Raw genomic sequence first — 22,138 nt, 5'->3', positions numbered from 1 at the left:
TGGCCAGGGTCGACATCCGATGCCGCACTACAGGAACAAAAGTTAAAAAAAAAAGAGAGGAGTCCAAAATACGTAAGTCGAACACTTACAGGTCTGACCGACGATGGGTCGCGGTAAACCTCCTCCTCGCCCGGCCGGTCGGCGCCTGTGCCCCCACCTCGGCAACTTGCGGGGCAGCGGCGCCGCTGGCCACTCGATCAGTGGCGACCGGCGCAGTGTCTGGGCGGTTCCGAGGCCGTCGGACCAACGACGGCGCAGCCTCCTCGTCGTCGTCGTCGTCGTCGACGATCCGCACGAGCCGACGACGCTTCGGCGCTTGGCTGCTCTCCGCCGGTAGGTCTGCCGGCAGCTCCGGTGTCGGCAAGGGATCCGCCGGCAATGGCCTTTTCCCCGCTACCCTCTCCTCGGAGGTCGGGACGGGGCGGGCTCGGTCTTCCTCACTGATGGTGTAATGAGTACACCGAGCAGCGTCCTCCTCCGGCGGGACCTCTCCCACAGGATCTTCCATTCCCGGTGCCAGTGATACATACACTGCGCACCGGTCGACATCACCGACCTGCAAAAGCAACAGAGATGAGTTAACTGCAGACGATATACGAATGATCAAACAGACTCTGCTACATACCTTTGGTGCTGGTCGTCCTAACTTGAAGGCTTGCACCCGATCACTGCCACGGATGAAGCCCCCATCTGCGAAGTTAAACAGCTCGTTCAACAGCTGTTGTACCTCCGCTTTCTCCAAGATCTCCGACCGCATCCTGGTCGGGTCTGCGCTTCCGGCATACTCGTACGCCGAGTGCACCCTCTTCTGGCAGGGCATCACCCGGCGGCAAATGAAGTTGCCGACCACGCCAAGCCCATCCAGGCGCGACCAGTCGATCAGCTTCATCAGATCCGCCACTTGACCGTCGAACTCTGGGCGGTCGGTCCAGCTCGACCTCTTCTCGGGAATGTACCCCACGTCGCAGAACGTGGAGCTGCCCGGTTCCTCCCTGACGTAGAACCACTTCCTGTACCATTCGGTCAAGGAAGTGTTCCATGGGCAGTGCAGGTAGCGATTATTCATCCCATCACGAAGGTTGAGGTATACTCCACCTGCAACCTTGGAGCCTCCAACTGCTCCCTTCTTCCTCAAGCAGAAAAGGTACCGGAAAAGATCGAAGTGCGGCTCTATGCCAACATAGGCCTCGCACAGATGGATGAAGGTGGAAATAAGGAGAATTGAGTTCGGGTGCAGATCGAAGTGCGGCTCTATGCCAACATAGGCCTCATAGTACAAAAGAAGACCTTGAAGAAAAGGATGAACAGGAACACCAAAGCCTCTCTTAACGAAATCCTCAAAAACGACGATCTCACCGGCGCGAGGGTCGGGGTAGCTCTCCCCCTCCGGCGCCCTCCAGCCGCCGAGCTCTGCGCCGTGCAGAAGCCCCATATCGACGAGGTCACCAAGAGATTTTGCGGTGCTGCGAGACTTCTTCCACTCCTTGGCCATCAGTTCGGCCCTCTTCCTGGAGTCGCTCTTCGCCATTAGAGGTGCGAATGTGGGCTGGAGTTAGGAAGATGCAGGAGATTGGAGAAGATGAGAGCGGAATGTTTGAAGGCAATAGCAGGAGAAGCGGTACAGGCGGTCCTATTAGGCCCTTATAAACCCGCGACCCCACCTCTCCCACTTCCTGTATTCTCGGGAAGTAGGCAGGCCATGCGGCGGACGCGGCGTTTCGGTTTACAATGATTATAGACAATTAATGCGGCGGAGTTTTCGTACCAATTGATGGTTTCCTTTTCTCAAACCACGCAAAGAGCGGTTGTACAGTTGCTAGGTGCAGCTTTTCATGCATCCGTCTGACATATCGTCAGGAGACCCCGTCACGTCAACTTTAATTGGAAAGATCTTTTCAAAAGTAAGAAGACACATACGCCAGTAAGTCAGCAATCCGGGGACTGCACCGACCACCGAGCACTCGACGCTCGGGGACTGGTCGCCCAGTCTATCAGCTCGGAACTTCAAGGACTGCGCCGACCACCGAGCACTCGACGCTCGGGGACTGGTTGCCTAGTCTATCAGTTCGGAACTTCAAGGACTGCGCCGACCACCGAGCACTCGACGCTCGGGGACTGGTTGCCTAGTCTATCAGTTCGGAACTTCAAGGACTGCACCGACCACCGAGCACTCGACGCTCGGGGACTGGTTGCCCAGTCTATCAACTCAGAACTTCAAGGACTGCACCGACCACCGAGCACTCGACGCTCGGGGACTGGTCGCTCAGTCTATCAGCTCAAAGCTTTAAAGCATGCTTAGGAAACTGAGCACTCGATGCTCGGGGACTGGTCGTACAGTATAGTAACATATAATTCCAAGCAGCACACTAAGTGCCTGGGGACTGGTCGATTGGTCTTTTCGATTGCAGACGAGCATGACATGCTCGGGGACTGGTAAATTCAATTTTTTAGACCTTGCTACAAGGCTCATACTTCGCCTTCCAGCAAGCTCGGGGACTACATCGGTACGATGCATCTAGCGATGCATCTCAGTCTCAAAACTACTTTGGGGAATTTTCTTTTGACCCTGGCACCACGTGCCTACGCCACCTACTACCAGGCTCGGGGACTAAGTGGGCACACTTCACCTAGCGGTGAATTTGCTTGCTTTTTTGATGCTTCTACCTTTCAAAAAGGCAAAGTGGGCACACTTCACCAGGAAAGAAATTTTTTTTAGAGCACCATGCATTCTTCGAACAACCTGCTTCTTTGATGTCAACGTTGATCAACTGTCTTTCGAGTTGGACAAGGAACCGTTGCAACTGCTTGGGCGATTTCCCCGCTTATTGAAGACGACAAGCCTCGCTGATCGAAGAAGCTCAAGACGGCGTGTTGCATCACAATACATGGCGCTCGGGGACTAGCTGTGGGGGTATAAACCCCTATACCCTTACGGTTAGACTTCAGCCAGGAAGCTTGGCCCACTACGAGACGAGTTCAAGGCTTGATCCGACAAGCCGAGTTTCGCGCAAGGAAACAAGACGTGGAGATCAAGCAGGATTCTAGTCGGTTAGAATGGGAATTGATATCGAATTATCTATGGCAATTGTAACCGACTAGGATTAGTTTTTAGATCTGTAACCCTGCCCTCCAGACTATATAAGGAGGGGCAAGGGACCCCCTAGGACATCATATTCTCTCAGCACAAATCAATACAACCAGACGCAGGACGTAGGTATTACGCCAACTCGGCGGCCGAACCTGGATAAAAAGCTTGTCCGTGTCTTGCGTCACCATCGAGTTCGTAGTTTGCGCACCGTCTACCGATAAACTACTACCGTGGGTATACCCCAAGGTAGACTGCCGACTAGCTTTCGTCGACAGTTGGATTTGCTGAGTACTTTGTACTCACCCTTGCTTTATTAAACAGAGGAAGATCCGGACTTCGATCCCGAAGTGGCGTTCGAGTAAGGTCGTGTCTACACCCAACTAAGCCTGTGGCATTGGGACTCGTCAGATGTTCGATTGTGAAATCGTTTGTTTCTGGGTCCTTTGAACCTATGTTGTATTTTGGTGTCTTATTATTATAGCGTGCCTTCCTTGTCCACGCTTACCGAGACTACTGCGCTGAAACTTATCTGATGTAATAAATGTGTTACTAGCCTCCTGGGACTAGTATTGTATCACATTTGAGTTCCTGTTTTACCAGGGGCGCTTCACATAGAGAGTTGGTAATCGTGTCAAGAGAGCTATATCTCCATAGAACTTATTTTTTTTCTCTATCTTCATTAAAACATTATCATGTTGTAAGAATACATTGGCGGACTCAGGCCTAGGGCCACTAAGGCCTTGGCCCTAGTCGTAAACTAGGTATTCTAGGTACAACTCTTTAATTTCTAGACCATTGTTTTATTAATTTATTAAAGTTTAGGCCTTGTTTAATTTCAAAAAAAAATTAAAATTTCTTGTCATATCGAATCTTTAGACACATACATGAAACATTAAATATAGATATAAAAAATAACTAACTACACCATTTGCCTATAATTTACATGATAATTCTTTTGAGACTAATTAGTCTATAAAATTAGATAATAATTATCAAATACAAACGAAAGTGCTACAGTAGCCAAAGCCAAAAAATTTCTCCAACTAAACAAGGCCTTAGCCCAATAGCTTTAATGCCAACCAGCCCAGAGAGATTAGGAATCGACGCCTATTCTCTTGTTGTCTCGCCCTCTCGCTTCGATGCTTTGCTTGCTCGCGCCGCCGCTCGTAACTGGTGCTCGTTGCCCGCCAGCGCTTCACTGCACCATAGTCGGGCGAGTAGGCAAGACAACATCATCACTGAGAGGAAGGAGCGGGAGAAGATCAACCAACGCTCACATCTTGTGTCTAGATTTAGGCGATACTGAAAAGGACATGAAAAATGCGAATGTAGCATATCATTGCTAGGTATTTATTTTTGTAGTTCAATGTTATATTCTTATCATTGCTAAGTATTTATTTTTATAGTTCAATGTTGTTTTCTTAGAAATTGTATGGCAATATGTAGTTGGAGAACTTCTGATCTAAAAAAATTTTCTTTGTAATAACAATTTTTATACATAGATTATATAGACGACGGCGTAGTTTTTGACTTTTCGCTACTAGGATTTGGCCCTAGTCTTAACCAAATCCTGGGTCCGCCACTGGTAAGAAATGCATTTGTGGCAGATTATTAGGCCAGTCTCAATACATGTTTCATGAGAGTGTCATGTACATTAAATAGGGTGCCACATAAACAAAATTGCTGACTTGATAGGGTCATTAAATGAAGGAGTTTCATCAGATTAGAGAGGAGTTGCATCCCCATAAAACTCATGTGGCTCGGTTACCTAGTTTATAATCTTGGTAACTGTGCCATAAAACTATGCATTGAGACTAACCTTAAATGCAAATGAAACTCTCGTTCAGACTAGCCTAAAAAAGAATGGAAATATGAGGAATCAAATAATCTCAAGGTTAACTAATTAATTCTATATAGCAATAGTATAAGCATTTCTATCTTTAATTAGGTTTATTAACAAAATTATTCCATAATTAATCAAGTAATATATATTTATTATTAGGCATCATAAATATTAATGTTTTTATATAGTATTTGATTATATTTGGGATCATTTTGTCTCCTCAGGAAATGAGCTTTTGATTACTTTTTCGAGAGGGAAAACAATATTTTCATTATTTTTAGGAGAATATTTTTATAAGTGCAGATATGTTGCGTGGTTCCGTCAGTCAAATTCGTGCAGCTATCCGATTCATCTCCAACCCTGCTTTTCTAGCACCTGCACTTTCTTTTGACTGCCGCACAAGTTTGCAGTCAATACACCAACCGTACAAGGAACCAGGTCTGAAAAATGAAACTGGCACGTGCCATGCATCGTCAACATTAATTGTGGTACACGTGGTTGGCGAAGAAGACCATCGACCTGCAACTGCAACTGTTGAGAGTGCAAAACGTGAGTGTGACTGTGACTTGTGGTTGTTGCCGCGCATCGGCCCTCATCCGTCCCCACGTGGTCTCCAAAACCAAAAGGGCCAGTAAAATTTGAGAAAAGCGGCGACCACTGAGAGCAAGATTCTAGATGCTGATGCTTTCCAACTTGTGCATGCATATGGCTATTCTATGCCACATGTTTGATTATTCAAGATGAGGGAAATCTATCACCCCTCCCCTTAGCTAAGATTTTTTTTTTTATTCAAGACCTCAAAATCCATCCTCAAACCCCTCAAAAGATGAGGGAAATCCCCCCTAGGCCTTGTTTAGTTCACCCCAAAAACCAAAATTTTTTCAAGATTCTCCGTCACATCGAATCTTACACCACATGTATGGAGTATTAAATATAGACGAAAATAAAAACTAATTGAATAGTTTACCGGTAAATCACGAGATGAATCTTTTAAGACTAGTTACTCTATGATTGAATAATGTTTGTTAAATAAAAACGAAAGTGCTACAGTTACAAAAACTTTTCAGTTTTCGAAACTAAAGAAGGCCCTAGCTAAGATTTTTGGTGCGAGCTCCGACTACTGGTGCTATGGGCAAGGACGGGGACGATGGCGGCAAGATGGTGGTTGCGGGCACCCACACCAAGGATACGGATCAGGACTCCTACAATCAAGACTGCCTTGCTGCAGCTCCTCGTGCCGCCTTGCCGGATCTTCTCGTTCTTCCCTAGCACAACTTCTGCCACGTCATCCGTGTGCCATGATGGAGCAATGCGAGGTCCACGTCAATGGCCGGCCACCATTGACGAGGGTAGCAGGCCACTAGTGGGAGAAGGAGATGAGGCCGAGGAGGAGTAGGATGGGAGGAGTGGCGGCAAATGAGGAGCAGCAACAGAGTAGAAATGCTAGGCAGAGGAGGAGATATTGAAGTTGAGATTTTCTCACCTTGATGCAAAGATCTAGCCTTTTGTTCTACAGTACATCCTATAGCGTCTTTGGGATGCACAAAATGGCGCAATATTCAGACACGAATCTCCAACTAGCCGCTTTGTTAGTCTGTGTTGATTTTGTAATCTAGTGAAAACACCTTAGAAGCGATTAGGATGCTTCGGTCCTAAATGGTTAGCGTGTTTCCTCCTAGCCTGTAACAATACTTCTGTCTCCACTTATGTGGAGGGCTCGGTCTGAATGAAATCTGGTGTGGAATCTCTCCTCTCCCGTTTGTTTCCAAAAAATAATAACTTTTGGGATCTACAATTTTTCAAAATCTACATTTTTTATATTGGTAGTTTCTCCATCCGAGGTCGTTTATAAAATTTGAATTTCAAATTTGACAAATTCGAATGTAGTTTTTGAAGACAAGATGATTTCAAATGATTAAGTTGTCAATACAAAGTTTCCTTTGAGATCTACAACTTTTATTTTGGTGGATTTTTTGACATGAGGTCATTTGAAAAACTCAAAAAAAAAAATCAATTTTAAGTTATGTTTACAGGCGGTTTTCTTAAGAAACCACGAGTAGAAATCTGATTTTTAGTGGCGATTTTGGTAGGAAAACCGCCTATGCAAATCCATTTATACTGGCAATTCATTTAAGGGAACCGCCAATGGAAATGCACTATTTGCACTGGCAATTTTCTAAATGTGTTTCCACTGGCGGTTCTTGAGTCGGGCCCGCCAATTTCTTTATATTGGTGTTCTTTTAATTGAAACTGCTTGCAACAACAAGTCCCAAAAGATAATCTTTTCTATAAATGGGTCTCCAAGAGAGATAGTACTTAGATTTGGACTATGCCTATCGTGACACCTAAAATGGGTCTTCCATATAAATACTTGGTTAAAGGCTATAGGTATTATATTGAAGACCTAGTTTGAGTTTGGGTACTGCAATGAGTTTCCTGTTGGAGATAGCTCTAGAAGAGCCGAATTAGCTAGGCCTCTGAGGATGGTAATAAAGGGGAAAATTCCCCTTTGCCTTGCTGTGAGGTTGGGCATTATTTGGTCGTACCAAACCGATGGTATGATTCCTCGGTTATTTTAGGAATTTGGTTACTTCGAATCGAAACCAAACATTTTTTGGCAATTAAAGTTGAAGACTGAACAATTCAAGATCACTTACTCCAATTCGATCATAACCGCGAACTAACCAAGACAACAAGTTTACCACAGAGCAACATATAGGTAGATGCAAATAGACACAAATAGCATTAATTGGCCTTTAGCCCGAGTTTAGCAATACAATAATACCAAATCTAACATATTCGCTTGAACTTATCTGTCGAATCTGTCAAAATTGGCCTCTAGCCCGAGTTTAGCAATACAACAATAGCCAAATCTAACCTATTCATTTGAACTTATCTGCCGAATCTGTCAACTATTCAGCAGTACTTTGTCTAACCGGTGTGCTTGCAGCCTATGAGTTGGAAGCTTTTCTCTCGACTAACCACTTACCAACAGTGGGGGCCTCTCTTCGACATTCTCGTTTTAAAGTTTATAAGTATAAATACCATAACCTGGCAAGATAAGTTTTGCATACAAATAATTTAGTGGTCGTTTGGCAGGGTTATCTACAATAGATTGGGAATAGATTGGGGTAGATAAGAATGAATACTCCATTTGCACTAGAAGGTGAGAGCTAAAAAAAAATCTACTCCTCTCTGCTCCCTGTTCAAAATCTGTAAGAATCATACTATAATCAAGTAGAATCACTTCATTAAACAATCAAGGAGCAGAGCTAGAGAATCTAGGAGTGGAGATCGGCCAAATAATACATGCGCGTTTTGGACCTTTCACCCCCTCTAGCCATTTAGAATCTTTCATCCAACCCATTAGATAGGAAGTCATTTTAGTTTTATGCCAATCTTCGCCCTTGGTGTCTACTACGCGTACTTCATTTTTTTTAAAAAACGTTATCCTTGACCAACAATTAGCCTAATATAATATTACAATTATGGTAATTTTAGATTTATGTTTACAAATATTTTATATTGATATTCTTATTGTTGCCATAAATTATATATAATAGTATAAATTGATGGTTAAAGTATGATCTTGAAGACTATCCCAAGTTAAATCGTGCATTTTCTATTTTGAGATATAGGAAGTAGAACCTATCATGTCCAATCTCTGAATTGTATAGGTGAATGCACAACGAATTATACGTAATAAAAAGAAAAAAACAAATAGGTTGGAAAGTTCCCTGCCGATTTTTCTTTTTACCCTTCTTCGAGAGTTTTTTTAATATAATCATTTTTTTTGAAAGATCCGGTTACCCGGCATTATATTAATAAGGAGAACTAGAGTTTACAACATATGCGCGAGCGGCGCTTCCACCTATAGGAGACTGCTACAGGTGGATAAGAATTCAAGGTTAATTACTCCCTAAATTAGAAACAACTGTGAGTGGCCTGAGGGCAATGCCGCCCGCATTTGCCCACATGGAGCATTCATCTTTGATTGTGCTGAAGATTTGCATCTCTGAGCATATGGAGTTTCTAAAGACTGCTGCATTTCTTTGCTTCCAGATGCACCATGTGGTTAGGATTGCAAGAGTATGTGCCATTTTGTTCCCTCCTTGCACCATCGATAGGAACCAATCTTCCACCTCCCCTTGCTCAGACCACAGAGACGGCTTTAGGTTGATGCTGTTACTCCAGGTGGCCACCAGATCCCATACCTTTCTAGCAACGGGGCACTCGATGAACAAGTGCACTGCAGTTTCCAAGTTCCTGATACATAGGCCATAAAAATAGTTGTTTTCCCAACCGCGCATTTGTAGACGTGACGCCGTCCACAGACGGTCTTGTAGCAAAAGCCAAAGGAAGGACTTGCATTTTGGAGGAGCCCAGATTCTCCATATTAGCCTCGGGAAATTGGATGGAATAGAGCCGGCAAATTGGATGTTATAGGCTGACTTAGCTGAGTATCGGCCACTGCTTTCCAGGTTCCAGGTGATAGAGTCCTCTTCAGAGCTGTCTAGCGAGATATTCATTGGCTGCAAAAGTGCCCAGAGCTTAAAGAATTCTGCGATGAGGTCATTACTTAGATCATGGGCGATGTCTTTTACCCAGGTCGCCTGATGCAGCGCCTCCTGCACCGTCCTGTTCTTTCGCCTACTGTGATTGTAGAGTAATGGAAACAGGGATGACAGGTTGCAGCCATGGACCCAAGAGGAGTGCCAGAACAACGCTCGACGGCCATTGTGGACTGTTACTGTTGTTGCGGCTACAAAGAGAGCCATGTCGACGCTGTCCACTGATCTGATTTTTCTTTTACCTTTTTTCAGGAGTTTTTTCTTAATGTAATCTTGGTAGCGACGAGTCAAGGACGCGAGCCCACAGAGTGTAGTCGGAAGTACCGCGTGACCTCTTGTGTGGCCTTCCTACTTGGGCTGGCTGGGCCGCTGGGAAGGTCTTAAAGGTTCCTAACTATTTTGCATTGCATAAAGAAGAAAAAAATCTACTTTTCCTCTCTTAACTTCCACAAAAGTCTACTTTTTCTCCCTCAACTTTTTAAACCGTGCATTTTACCTCTCAAGAGCGGTTTCTAAGGCGGTTTTGTTATAGTGAATAGTGGTTTTGCTACAGTGACAGTAATTTTGTCTTTTTCTTTTTATTATTTCGGCTAAATCTTTAAAAAATTATAGTAAATCATAAAAAAATCATAAAATAGAAAATCCATTTTTTGGACTCCACATAAGTAGATCTAGATAGTAACATACAATATAGTATGCTTTAGTACAAAGTTTTTGCTATAAAGGTTTTGTCCTTTTATTTTTTATTTATTTGGATGAATCTTTGAAAAATCATAGTAAATCACAGAGAAATCATAAAATAGAAAATCTAATTTTCTTAGATCTAAAGCTAAAGCTACAACAAAAAAATTATACTAAAGCATACTATATTATATATTTACTGTGTAGATATGCTCATGTGGAGTATAACAAAATTATATTTTATATTTTATGATTTTTCTATAATTTACTATGATTTTTCAAATATTTACCTGAAATAAATAAAAAAGGAAAAAATAAAACCTTTATAGCAAAAACTTTGTACTAAAGCATACCAATTATATGTTCATTGTGTAGATCTACTTATGTGGAGTCCAACAAAATTAGATTTCTATTTTATAACTTTTATATTTTTTTCAAAGATTCAACCGAAATAATTAAAAAATAAAATATAAAACCATCGTCATTGTAGCAAAAACCACTATTCACTATAGCAAAACTGCCATCAAAACCGCTCCAGTGAGATAAAATACACGGTTTAAAAAGTTAAGAGACGTGATTTGCCCGGTTTTCAAGTTGAGAGAAGAAAAGCGGACTTTCGTGAAAGTTGGAGGAGGAAAAGTGGACTTTCCCATAAAGAATACGGGACCGGTCGCAACGTGGGGCTGTGGATGGCGACAGCATCGACAGGAGCCAAAGGTAGTCAGCCTCGGCTCAAGTTCGTGATGATTCGTGGGTGACTAAGTTTTCTGGTTGATGGGCTAGAGGTTCGATCATACCCGCATCAAATGGTCAATATCGCGTGACGGGTGGATCAAACGGCTGGTGGGTTAGCAGGTGACGTTGCACTATTAGGTGCCTGCTTTTGATGCCCAAATCATATTAAGAAACTAGCCAAAGACCCCGCCCGGTTGCGCGGGCTGCCGGGCTAGGCAGACCTATTATAACATTATTGGTTTTGTTTCATGTATGTACAACATAAATTTGTGTCGTATACAGGAAACAAAAAAAAAATCTGAGATATGAATATATAAAAGTTGATTCTATTCACAGTAGCACTCTAATAAATATTTCTAGAACAGCAAGCATGAGAAATCCTATACAAAATACTGAATTACGTTCTTGGAGCAGGGTGCAGCGTTAGACGTGGAGCTGCGGTGCGAGACGTGCAATAGGCAGTAGCAGTGCGAGGCTTTTTTTTCCGAGGAGGTCGGAGCTATGACGAAAAGATTTTTTTTGACAGTCTGCTAACTGCCTGCGCTGCTGTGCTGCTACGTGGGAGTAGTGTAGAAGCATCCAGGGGCAGAAGATGCACCGTAGATGAATAATCTGATGGACACCAATTGTTGATGACGTGGGCGCAGGAGGAAGCTGGAAATGGTACTGTTGAAGAATAAGGATAAAGAAAAGATAAAGATAGATAGGGTGGTTCGCTAGCAGATATTTAGAAATTCCCTAGAGAAAAAGGACTCTCTGTCGTGAAGGTTCGGGGCAGCCACACTTGCTGGTATTCCCTAGGGAAATACTAGCAGGGAATTCGAATCGAGCCGCTATCGAATCGAAGAAGACACCCACCTGCTCAGTTTCGCCAGTACACGGGGGGCAATCCATCAAGCTAGCTCATCTTATTACATATCCTCAATGATCATCGTTGTCGTATATGACGACTTATAGCTAGCTACTAAATACTTTCTGTAACACTTGTTTAACGAGGCACCGTTCCATTTAATTTCACTATAGCTAATATATATAGACGACCACTGCATAAGTTCATAGCATAACATTCTCTCTTTTTTTTTTAGAAATCAATATCATAATTTGCATGGATCTTCAAACGATGAGTGTTATCAAGGTGCGTGGTGGTGGACGACAAAAGGTAATAGAGCCTATTTCTAAAAAATCATAATTGAAAGTTCTGTTTACTGATTTACTATGAGAGAAAATACTGTTAGCTGATTACGGTTTAGGCCTTGTTTAGTTTCTAAAATTTTTCAAGGTTTCCTGTCACATCGAATCTTGCGGCACATGCACGAAGCATTAAATATAGATGAAAAATAAAAATTAATTACATAGTTTGCCTGTAAATCACGAGACGAATCTTTTGACCATAGTTAGTCTATGATTAGATAATATTTGTCACAAACAAATAAAAATATTACAGTAGCTAAATCCAAAAATTTTCGTGAACTGAACCTGACCTTATAAGACACAGTACCTTGCTTGCCTCCGAGTGCAACTTGGACTTTGCACGCTGACGATCGAGAGCTGTCTCCTGCCGGCGGCCGGCCCAAAGCAGCTTGGCTTCCACTTCAGCTATTTGCTGGAAAGCCCTTTTCGATCTGCTTTGCCTACGGCCTACCTGCTGCAGCCGCGCGCGCGACACACATGTGTCACGTTTGAGCAGCTTTTGGACTCTAACTAAGCAGCTTTTCCTTCTCACTGCTCAACCCTGCCCACTCCGCAACTAATTTAAGCCTTGTTTAGTTGGCAAAAAAATTTTAAGATTCCTCGTCACATCGAATCTTACGGCATATGCATAGAATATTAAATTTAGATAAAAACAAAAACTAATTATATAGTTTATCTGTAAATCGCGAGATGAATCTTTTGACTCTAATTAGTTTATGATTGGACAATATTTACCACAAACAAACGAAAGTGCTATAGTGCTGTGATGACCACGATCAATGCAAAAAAATCACATCGAACTGTTCGTTCCCAGAGTATGCAACTCTCATTTTACCATACAAAGCTCTTTATATGCGTATGCAATTCTCGTTATCATAAGAATGATTTATATATATAATTAATATTGATTTTCAGGAGCGGTTATCGAAAATGCTACCGTGCTATTTTTGAAACTGCTACTGCGAGCTAATTTTGGGCCATCATTTTGTATTTGATGTCATCATTTTGTATTAAGTTCTTAAAATCTTCTATGGGTTCTTTTGGCCTTAAACGATCTTAAATAAAAGGCAAAACTTGTTGTTGGACATGCTAAGTGATGGCTCTTTACTAGCGAACACCTATTTTAGAACGATTTTTGAAAAATACTATAGTTCTTGAGAAATTGGTTAGTGGACACCGTGCCTAACAAAATATTTTTATAAAATAGATATAAAATCATATAAGTGCTCTAAAATTATACCATAAAATCTTCTAGAATCTACATGATGAGAACCATACAGTAAAATATTGTTTTGCACTAAAAATGACTATTTTGCCTGTCTTCATGAATAAACAAAGTTAACTATGGTTAATTTGTTTATATATTTGCAGGACACTAAAAATCTTGGAAAAATCATAGATTATATACATCACCAAATCATGACTATGCTAAAAATATCATCTCAAAACAATAAAGTTCATAATGGTATATTTAGCATACCTGAGTTATAGATTTATCTCCTATCAAGCTTAATTGATATATGAAACTTTATTATTTTGAGCTGATATTTTTAGCACAGTCATGATTTGGTGATGTACGCAATTTATGAGTTTTCAAGTTTTTTAGTGTCCTGCAAATATATAAACAAATTAACCATAGTTACCTTTGTTTATCTATGAAGAGAGGCAAAATAGTCATTTTCAGTGTAAAACAATATTTTACTGTGTGGTTCTCATCATGTAGAGTCTAGAAGATTTTATGGTATCATTTTAGGGCACTTATATAATTTTATATCTATTTTATAAAAGTATTTTGTTAGGCATGATGTGCACCAACCAATTTGTCAAGAACTAGAGTGTCTTTCATAAATCGCTCGAAAATAGATGTCCACCAACAAAGAGTCATCACTTGGCATGTCCAACAACAAATTTTACCTAAATAAAATAAATTTTAACTACAAAGTTTTATGTCTCGTCGAGCACTGTAAATTTAATATAGAGCATGTCTCCGTCCTTTCGAAAGATTTAAACACTTGAATTTCAAAATATAAGAACTTAAATTATATATTTGGGCCACAGGGTTAAATAAATGGAATACCCCGAAGTACGGTCATAGGAGCTACTAAAGATGGCCCGGCTAGCCATGGCCCAGCTAAATATGGCCTGCTTCGACCTCTCTCACCCGAGCTGTAAGAGGCCCGCAACACGATGTTCTTTTTTAAAAATTATTATAGTATACATAGGTTCCGTTTGACGCAACTCAATTTTATTAGTAAAACTATTTAATAAGAAAATAACTTCGTGAGTAACTTTTTAGATGAAGCTAAGCTATTTTTAAAAAGGTGTTTGGTAAAATAGCTTCACCAACTACTTCTTGCATAGATGAGAGAAAAATGAGGGAGAGAGCTGCAATAAGCTACTTTTCTCAGTTTCATCCCAACTCATGTCTTTGTGAGAAGAAAAGAAAAACAGCTTCACCCATAAAGCTGTTTTAGAAACAAGTATTTAGTAAAAAAATAGCTCACAACAGCTTCTCACAAAACAGGGCCATAGACGTCCACAACACGTCAACACAATACTCAAGGCAAGAGCGACACAGCCCCAGTCACGCGTTGCACATAAACAAGCTATGCTCCTTCCATATCTATAAAGAAAGTTGTTTTGGACAAAGTTTGGGTCAAAAATTGAAAATATAAATCGTGAATAACTTTTAAGTTGTTAAATTTAAAAATTATATGAATAGATTTATCTTAAAAAAAAACTTTCATAAAAATATACATATACAACTTTCGATAAATATTTTTATAAAAATAAGAAGTTAAAGTTAGGCTTTGGAGACAGTATCGTTGTCCTAAATGATTTTCTATAGGTATGGAGGACTTTGTTTATGAGTATGGAGGGAGTATATTCTACACCTACAACGACGCAGCATGCACGCGCGCGCACAATGTCTCTTGCTTATTTGCTTGCCACTTGCCATAGCTAGCAATGCTTACGTAACGATTGCATTGTGACCGACCGATATGCATGAATGCATGATACGCATCAAATTCTACCTGTAGCTTGCTCGCAAAAAAAAAAAAATCTACCTGTAGCTTTTGTCATGTAGGAGTACCGAATTATTTTTCGTGTAGAGCTAGTCATGCATGCATGCAGCATCCGGGTAGGACATGATAAGAGGCTTGTCGGGTACGTTGGTTCGGTGCATTGTCTCGCTCCACATCGCCTCTCAACACTCTCCATTGCTACCATCCTGATGATGCCCCACATCTTCCTTACCAGTTACCACCACACACCACTCACGACATTAAACAAATCCACAGCCCCGGCCATTCAAGTGTTCTCATGCATCTTATTACTTATTAATTATCAATGGTAAAGGAGGTAGATGTTTCAAAGGCATGCATGTGGGTTTTAAAAGATAGTCACACATGGATAGGGCTGGACAATTTATATTAGAATATTTAAACTTATATGCCGAATCTACCAACCATTCAGCAGTGTTTTTCTTCCTCAACAAATTAGAAAATAGCAGTTATGACTTATAAGCCAAGTAAGCAAGCTTACTAGTTTGAGATAAACAAAAAGAGTACCGCTAAAAATAGTAGCATGTTTTGTCTTAAAAAAATGTTATTAGCATGTATATTCTTCTAGCATGTACACTTCGGCCTAAACTTAGCTTGTCAGTCACATGTAGTACTATCTTTAATTTCTTTCACTAATACACGGGTTTATTCGGTTGGTTGAAAAACCATAGCTAAAAGAACTATTCGCTAAATAATTGATAAATTCGACAAATAAACTAACGAACATACTCGCTACTTTTGAGAAGCTTTTGGTTGGCGTCGTGAATCTTCCTTCTTCACTCTTTTATCAATGGTGGCGGGCGACACAAGTGTCACTTGGAGCCGCCTACTTCCGATCCGACTGCTGCTGCTTTCTCAATAATAGGCCAATGCAATTCCCAAAGCTTTTGCATGCCTTCCACTATCAGCAGCCATCGAATGTGCCAACTCTCTCTCTCTCTCTCTCTCTCTCTCTCTCTCTCTCTCTCTCTCTCTCTCTCTCGTACACACACTGATGAGCATCGATCTTTGCACTAAGCACGCATCGATCTTTGTTAAAATGAAAGATGGCACTTCCTTGTCCTCATGGACGAGAGGTCACTATATACTAACCCGACTAACGACTCCGCAACTAATAAATCAGGATATGATGCATCATCAGCTCGCACAAGCACACTAGGATCGCGGAAATCTTTCATATACTTTGGTCGTCATCTCCCACGTGATTGTTCACTTGCCTCTGTTGAGATGATGATGACTCCGGAAATGGCACATATAGTTTTCGTCAAGATCACACATGTTGAAGTCAGGATATACTATTTTGCTCTCTCAAATGAAGTTGTGAAGATCCATGCAAGCAAGTATTATTTTGCTATTTGTTTTAATTACCATACAATACCTTGGTCAGTAAAATAAAATCCGCTACTTCATCTTTAAAACCCGAAAAGAATGCTAGATGACATTTCGAAGTGATGAATGAGCATATTGAATACCTTCTTTTTCCCGTTGGTCTTGGGGGCCCTTATCGATGTTCAGGTAAATGCTATTTGGTCCCTTTGTCTGGTGCAATATAATGCGGCCGATTAGGGCATTCACAATGACAATTTTTAAATAGCTAGCTAGATAAGACATAGAGATAATAAAAAATAAGCATTGTAGTGCAGAGTTATGTGAGCCGTGAGAGAGGTATTTCTGAGAGATTGTGTTAGACGAAAGCTTCAACTCCTAGAGTTATCGTAAGTCAAATTTTTTAACTTTGACCAAATTTTTAGAAAAAAATACTAAGATTTTTAATACTAAATTAGTACTATTAGATTTATTTAGAATATATTTTATAAGATACTTATTTTATATCATAGATATTGATACTTTTTTCAATAAGGTTAGTCAAACTTAAAAAAGTTTGATTGACACGAATTTTTTCTATACTAGCTATTTGAGAACCATTGAAGACGTCCTTCAGAGTCATTTTCTCTCAGTTATTTCCTTTCACTTTCTAGCTCCTAGCTAGTGCTTTGCATGTAGCTAGATTCCTCCTCTATTCTTCTCTATAGTAGTTAGCCTTTGCATGCATGCGTTAATTCTGATAGATACTTTTGGGCGTCGCTTTCTACGTATGTACTTAACCCTTTGCTAGAACGTAATAACCATTAATTTTGCATGATGTAATCTGACGACGCAATGTCACATCCAACCGACGCTAAAAAGGAAAATGCATGCATATATATATATATATATATATATATATATATATATATATATATATATAACCACTACTGGTATTTCTTTCTGAAGAAATTAAATAATGCAAATAATGCTGAATGCTATCCAATTTGGTGAAACATTTCGGTGATAGAACAGCATATAGAGAAATGAAAGGAGCCATGTACATCAATGAACAACCTTGAATTTCCTTTTAGCGTTCCTTTTTTTTTTAAAAAAAAAAGTCTTTTTAGCAGACTGCATACGCACAACCTAGCTACAATCTCACTGAAGTCCAAAACAGCAAGTATGTGCTGTATGGATTAGACACACTATCAGAGCAAGGTTTTTTTTATGTCAATTTTTATTTTTCTTCTCGGTTTTTTTTCTAAGCCGTCAACAACATCAGAATATATATAGGGTCTGAATATTTCTAACGGCTCTTTCAAACCCACATGAAGCATAGAAACCGCCAGGTTTGCAACCATGCATGACTCCTGACGACGGTCAGTCCAAATCCAAACCGACACAAATCATCCCCATGCGTGTCTCACGTGGGAAAGTGAGGACGCCTACGCCATGGCCGCCACCACCCTCCTACTAGCCCAACGCTTGCATGCATATATACCACCGTCCCGATCGAGGAGGCTCCCCCACACCCGAGCAGCCTGATCGATATATAAGGCCGGAATATATGTCTTACTGTAAACAGATTATTTAATTAGTTCTGTAGGCAATCGTCGATCGGGAATTTGGTGCTTTTCAATAAAAAAAAACTGTCGTCATATCACTTCGGAAGAACCTCCCAATTAAGAGCAAGCTCAAGTATATAGTACTTGAATTATTCATCAGAACTGACATCATCACGTACGTACGATCGAGGTTGCATTATATATTGGCTCATCTCACTGATGATCGAGCAAAATAAAGAGGTCACACACACACCCATTATATTCAACAACGCAAAGATCGATCGAGCTCTCTTCTGGTTTGAAGGGAGGAAGTACATGTAGAACACATACATCAGTTCCTCTCCTCACGGGCACGGCCGGCTAGCTTCTTCTTTCTCCTGCGCGCTGCATTGCATGCGCTTCTCCGATCCGGCCGGCCGGCCGGCACTATAGCTTGTAGTAAGAGTGTGTGTGTATATATATATATATATATATATGGTAAATTTTTTCTACTCCCTAGAAGTAGTTATTCCCTACCTGCATACGAGTAGAATCTGTTTCATCCCACCGATATGGCCTGCCGGGGCAAAACGGGTGCAACTAACCCGTTATTATGCGGACCCGTTTGTGTATGGACCTTTATTTATCCATGCATCGCCATCCAGATACCTTTGCCTCATCCCCATTCATTCAACGGCAGCAGCTACGAATCGACAGCGGCAGTGGCGGGCTGGCGGCGGCCGGCGCATACGAGACGATCTATTTCGTGGCTATAGCTCAACCAGGTAAATCTTTGATTTGTACATTGCCGATTGGATCTACTCCTACCGTGTCTATCCCTATTTCATCAATCATGTACATGCCATCGTGGGCTCTCTGATATGAGTTGAGTTCCGCTTGACTACAGGTGATGCCGGCGGCATGGTGGCACCAGATAGCGAGTGCACCAACCTCTCCAAATCTCCCCATGAGTAAAGGTTTTTTTTTTGAGGAAAAATGTATTTTTTTTAACAAGGCTAAATTAATATCCGATTCATTCTTGTCGATTTGATCATGATATAGGTGTTGCAGACAATGTCAATTTTCTGATGCAGATTAAATCTAAGAAAGGGCAAAACCTGTTCTTTTTTTCATCACCGGGCAGTTCGATGTTTACAAGGCTGGCATCTCCTCTTCGACGGCAGTGACTTGCCACCGGCGAAGCAGGTAAATGAATCAGATCTGCCACATCTAGCGTACATGTCCAAATTAACAATATGCATCTGATCTCCATTCAGTTACGTCATCGGATCGTGAGAGTAGATCTGTGTGATATTTGTATTCTTTATGAACCAGGTAGCAGATTGCATCTCATCGAGTAAGCTATGTCTGCGTCGCCTGCATCGTCCGTCGGTCCATGTGTCCATGGTTCATCGCTGCAATGATCACGAAGCATTCGGTGCATCGGCGACCAAAGCCAAGCTGAGAGATAAAATACTAGTAGTAAAATAATATGCTCACAATAATGTATGAACCAATATTCCTATCCAAGAAAAGGTATCTACATATACAAGGATACTTCCATACATATACTCATTTGTCAAAAAAGTATGTGTATATACTCATCTCAAATAAGTATGTACATATACATTTCCATTCAAAAAGTATGTGTACATACTTCCATCCAAAAACGGAACCTATAGAGTATGGAGTATATTAATTTTCTAGATTATGTATAGCTATAGTATACGTACATACTCAGAGCATATACTAGTTTAAGTACACAAGTATACACTCCTTCCATTGGTAGTATATGGACATGCTCTAACAAAAAAGGTATATGCACATACTTCTAATAAAAAAAAGTATGAATGCAGTATAATCTTTCGATCTAAATAGACCTAGCCGCAAAGTATGAATACGTACTATTAACGTACAAACATGCCTCAGATAACAAACCCAGCGTCAAATCTGATCCTATCCGGTTTTCACGGAAATTATTTAGTCTTCAGTTTTTTTTCATGTATATATGTCAACAAAAGTATCTGCCATCTAAACGGGTCGCGTTTTTCAACCCGTTAGACACCTTCTGACTCGCCAGAGCCTTCATAGTGTGTATACTCCCAGTGGGGAGTAACTACTCCCGGGAGTATAGAAAATGTACCATATATATATATATATATATATATATATATATATATATATATATATATATATATATATATATATATACATATACACACACACTTCTCCTCCGCCTGATCGAGATGGATCTTCATGCATGCATGTTGGATAAGCTAGCTAGCTAGGGCGCCCGCCCGAACCTAACTGGCCGGGATGCAATGGAGACTGCGCATGCGTGCGTGCGTGCTTCACAGTCACAGCTTTTGGTTGCGTTGCAGGCACTGGTACTACGGTGCAACCAAGAATAATGCATGATGTATATACCTTGTCGATCAGCACTAGTAATCGATCGATGTGCTCGGCGGAGAGCGCAATCATGCATGCACTAAGCTTGTGCCATACAAACGATCGATCAAATCAGTGAGTGGGACGCGCATTATATATAATCACGCGAGACCTACAGGTCATGCGCATAGTATTATTAATTAATTACAAGCAACTATACTACGCCATGTATAGTATGCATGATTGGCAGTATATATATCTCCTCTGGTCGTATGCATGCCTGAAGAAAAAAAATGCAGCATACGCCAACTCAGCGCTCGACGTTAGTACTAGAATATGAATCTCTCTCTTGTCGGCAAGTTGTGTAGGGCAAGTCATGCAAAGCAGCAGCATCCAGCACGTCACAGGCCTAGCTAGCTATATATATAGGTCCAGGTCCAGGGTCCATCATCTGGCTGCTTCCCGTGTACGGTGGTTAATTTGGTGCGTGGTCTCTCACTGTCGTCGCCTCATCAGCTAATTAAGTCTCAAATCCTCGTAAAGAGTACGTACTACTAGCAGTAGCTGTCACTAATGCCAGTCTCAATGCATGTTTCATGAGAGTGTCATGCACATTAAATAGGTTGCCACATAAGTAAAATTACTGACTTGGCAGGGTCATTAAATGAAGGAGTTTCATCATATGAGAGAGGAGTTTCATCCCCATGAAACTCTTGTGGTTCGGTTACCTAGTTTATAGTCTTGGTAACTGTGTCATGAAACTATGCATTGAGACTGACCTAACGATCTCTACTACCTCAGTCATGAGTGAGCCTTCAACCCGGCAGCGGGTAGTTAATTAGGTACGGTGCGCAAACTTGACCTGCTCAGCTTCACTAGGACACTGAACACTACTAATAAATTGACGGAGTTTTCCTAGTATTTTTAATTAGTAATAAAACACTATTACTAGTCATAACATTAGGGAATCCACGCTAGGAGATATTTACTAGAAAAGTTTGTACTAAATTTTGAATGCTAATAAAACACTAGAAGAAGCCTACATCATTAGGAGAAGTTGAAAATTCTGATCGTGGAAAGATGAATCCATAATATATTAGGTAGCTAGAGCTCCATGCATTTAGGCTAGGAGGTTTTGTGCGTGAATATATAGTTAGGCCTTGTTTAGTTCGCAAAAATTTTCAAGATTCCCCGTCACATCGAATCTTGCGGCACATGCATGGAGCATTAAATATACATGAAAACAAAAACTATTTGCACAGTTCATGTGTAAACCGCGAGATGAATCTTTTGAGCCTAGTTACTCTATAATTGAACAATGTTTGTCAAATAAAAACGAAAGTGCTACAGTGCCGTTTTTCACAAGTTTTTGCGAACTGAACAAGGCCTTAATTTTCACATGAGCCTTGCCTTATCACGGTGGTGTGCAACAGAGGATTACATGCATATAGTTGCTTTCGCTTGCCTCCGGTCGATCGAGTGCAACTTGCATGCCGCGCCACGATCGAGATGCATGCAGTGCAGCTTGGCTTCCACTTCAGCTAAAGCCCTATTGGATCTGCCTGCGTGCTGCCTGCTGCAGCCGAGCGACACTGCACATTGTCACGTTTGAGCAGCTTGGACTCTAATAACTAGCTAGCTAGGTTTATAGAAAAATAAAGATGGAACTTCCTTGTCGAGAGGTCACTGCTCAACCCTGCTGACTCCGCAACTAATTTAGATGG

General features: G+C 41.2%; 1 protein-coding gene across 4 annotated transcripts; it reads left to right on the top strand.

The window, feature by feature from the left end:
* Positions 18,294-19,593, top strand: LOC110437192. Of its 4 annotated transcripts, none has more exons than XR_002455393.1 (4): positions 18,294-18,811; positions 18,934-18,997; positions 19,089-19,232; positions 19,362-19,593. XR_002455393.1 is itself a non-coding variant. In XM_021465539.1 (4 exons), exons 1-4 carry the CDS (start codon positions 18,640-18,642, stop codon positions 19,515-19,517), a joined length of 504 nt encoding a protein of 167 aa, XP_021321214.1. In that variant the 5' UTR covers positions 18,294-18,639; the 3' UTR covers positions 19,518-19,593. The 4 variants fall into 4 exon arrangements, 1 of the variants encoding a protein (XP_021321214.1); XR_002455392.1 differs by having other exon boundaries at positions 18,934-19,003; positions 19,121-19,232; XR_002455391.1 differs by having other exon boundaries at positions 18,934-19,003.

This window comes from Sorghum bicolor, chromosome 7, assembly GCF_000003195.3.
Source record: "Sorghum bicolor cultivar BTx623 chromosome 7, Sorghum_bicolor_NCBIv3, whole genome shotgun sequence".
In the NCBI taxonomy this organism is placed as follows: domain Eukaryota; kingdom Viridiplantae; phylum Streptophyta; class Magnoliopsida; order Poales; family Poaceae; genus Sorghum; species Sorghum bicolor.
The sequence above is the reverse complement of the archived record's forward strand: the minus strand, read 5'-3'. Positions and strand labels throughout refer to the sequence as shown.

Excerpts from the sequence above, each read along its gene's own strand:
- LOC110437192 (XM_021465539.1), top strand. The coding sequence starts at position 18,640 with ATGCGGACCCGTTTGTGTATGGACCTTTATTTATCCATGCATCGCCAT. Across the intron at positions 18,812-18,933 it reads CGTGGCTATAGCTCAACCAG|GTGATGCCGGCGGCATGGTG; the intron begins GTAAATCTTTGA and ends GCTTGACTACAG. Across the intron at positions 18,998-19,120 it reads CTCTCCAAATCTCCCCATGA|ATTAAATCTAAGAAAGGGCA; the intron begins GTAAAGGTTTTT and ends TTTCTGATGCAG.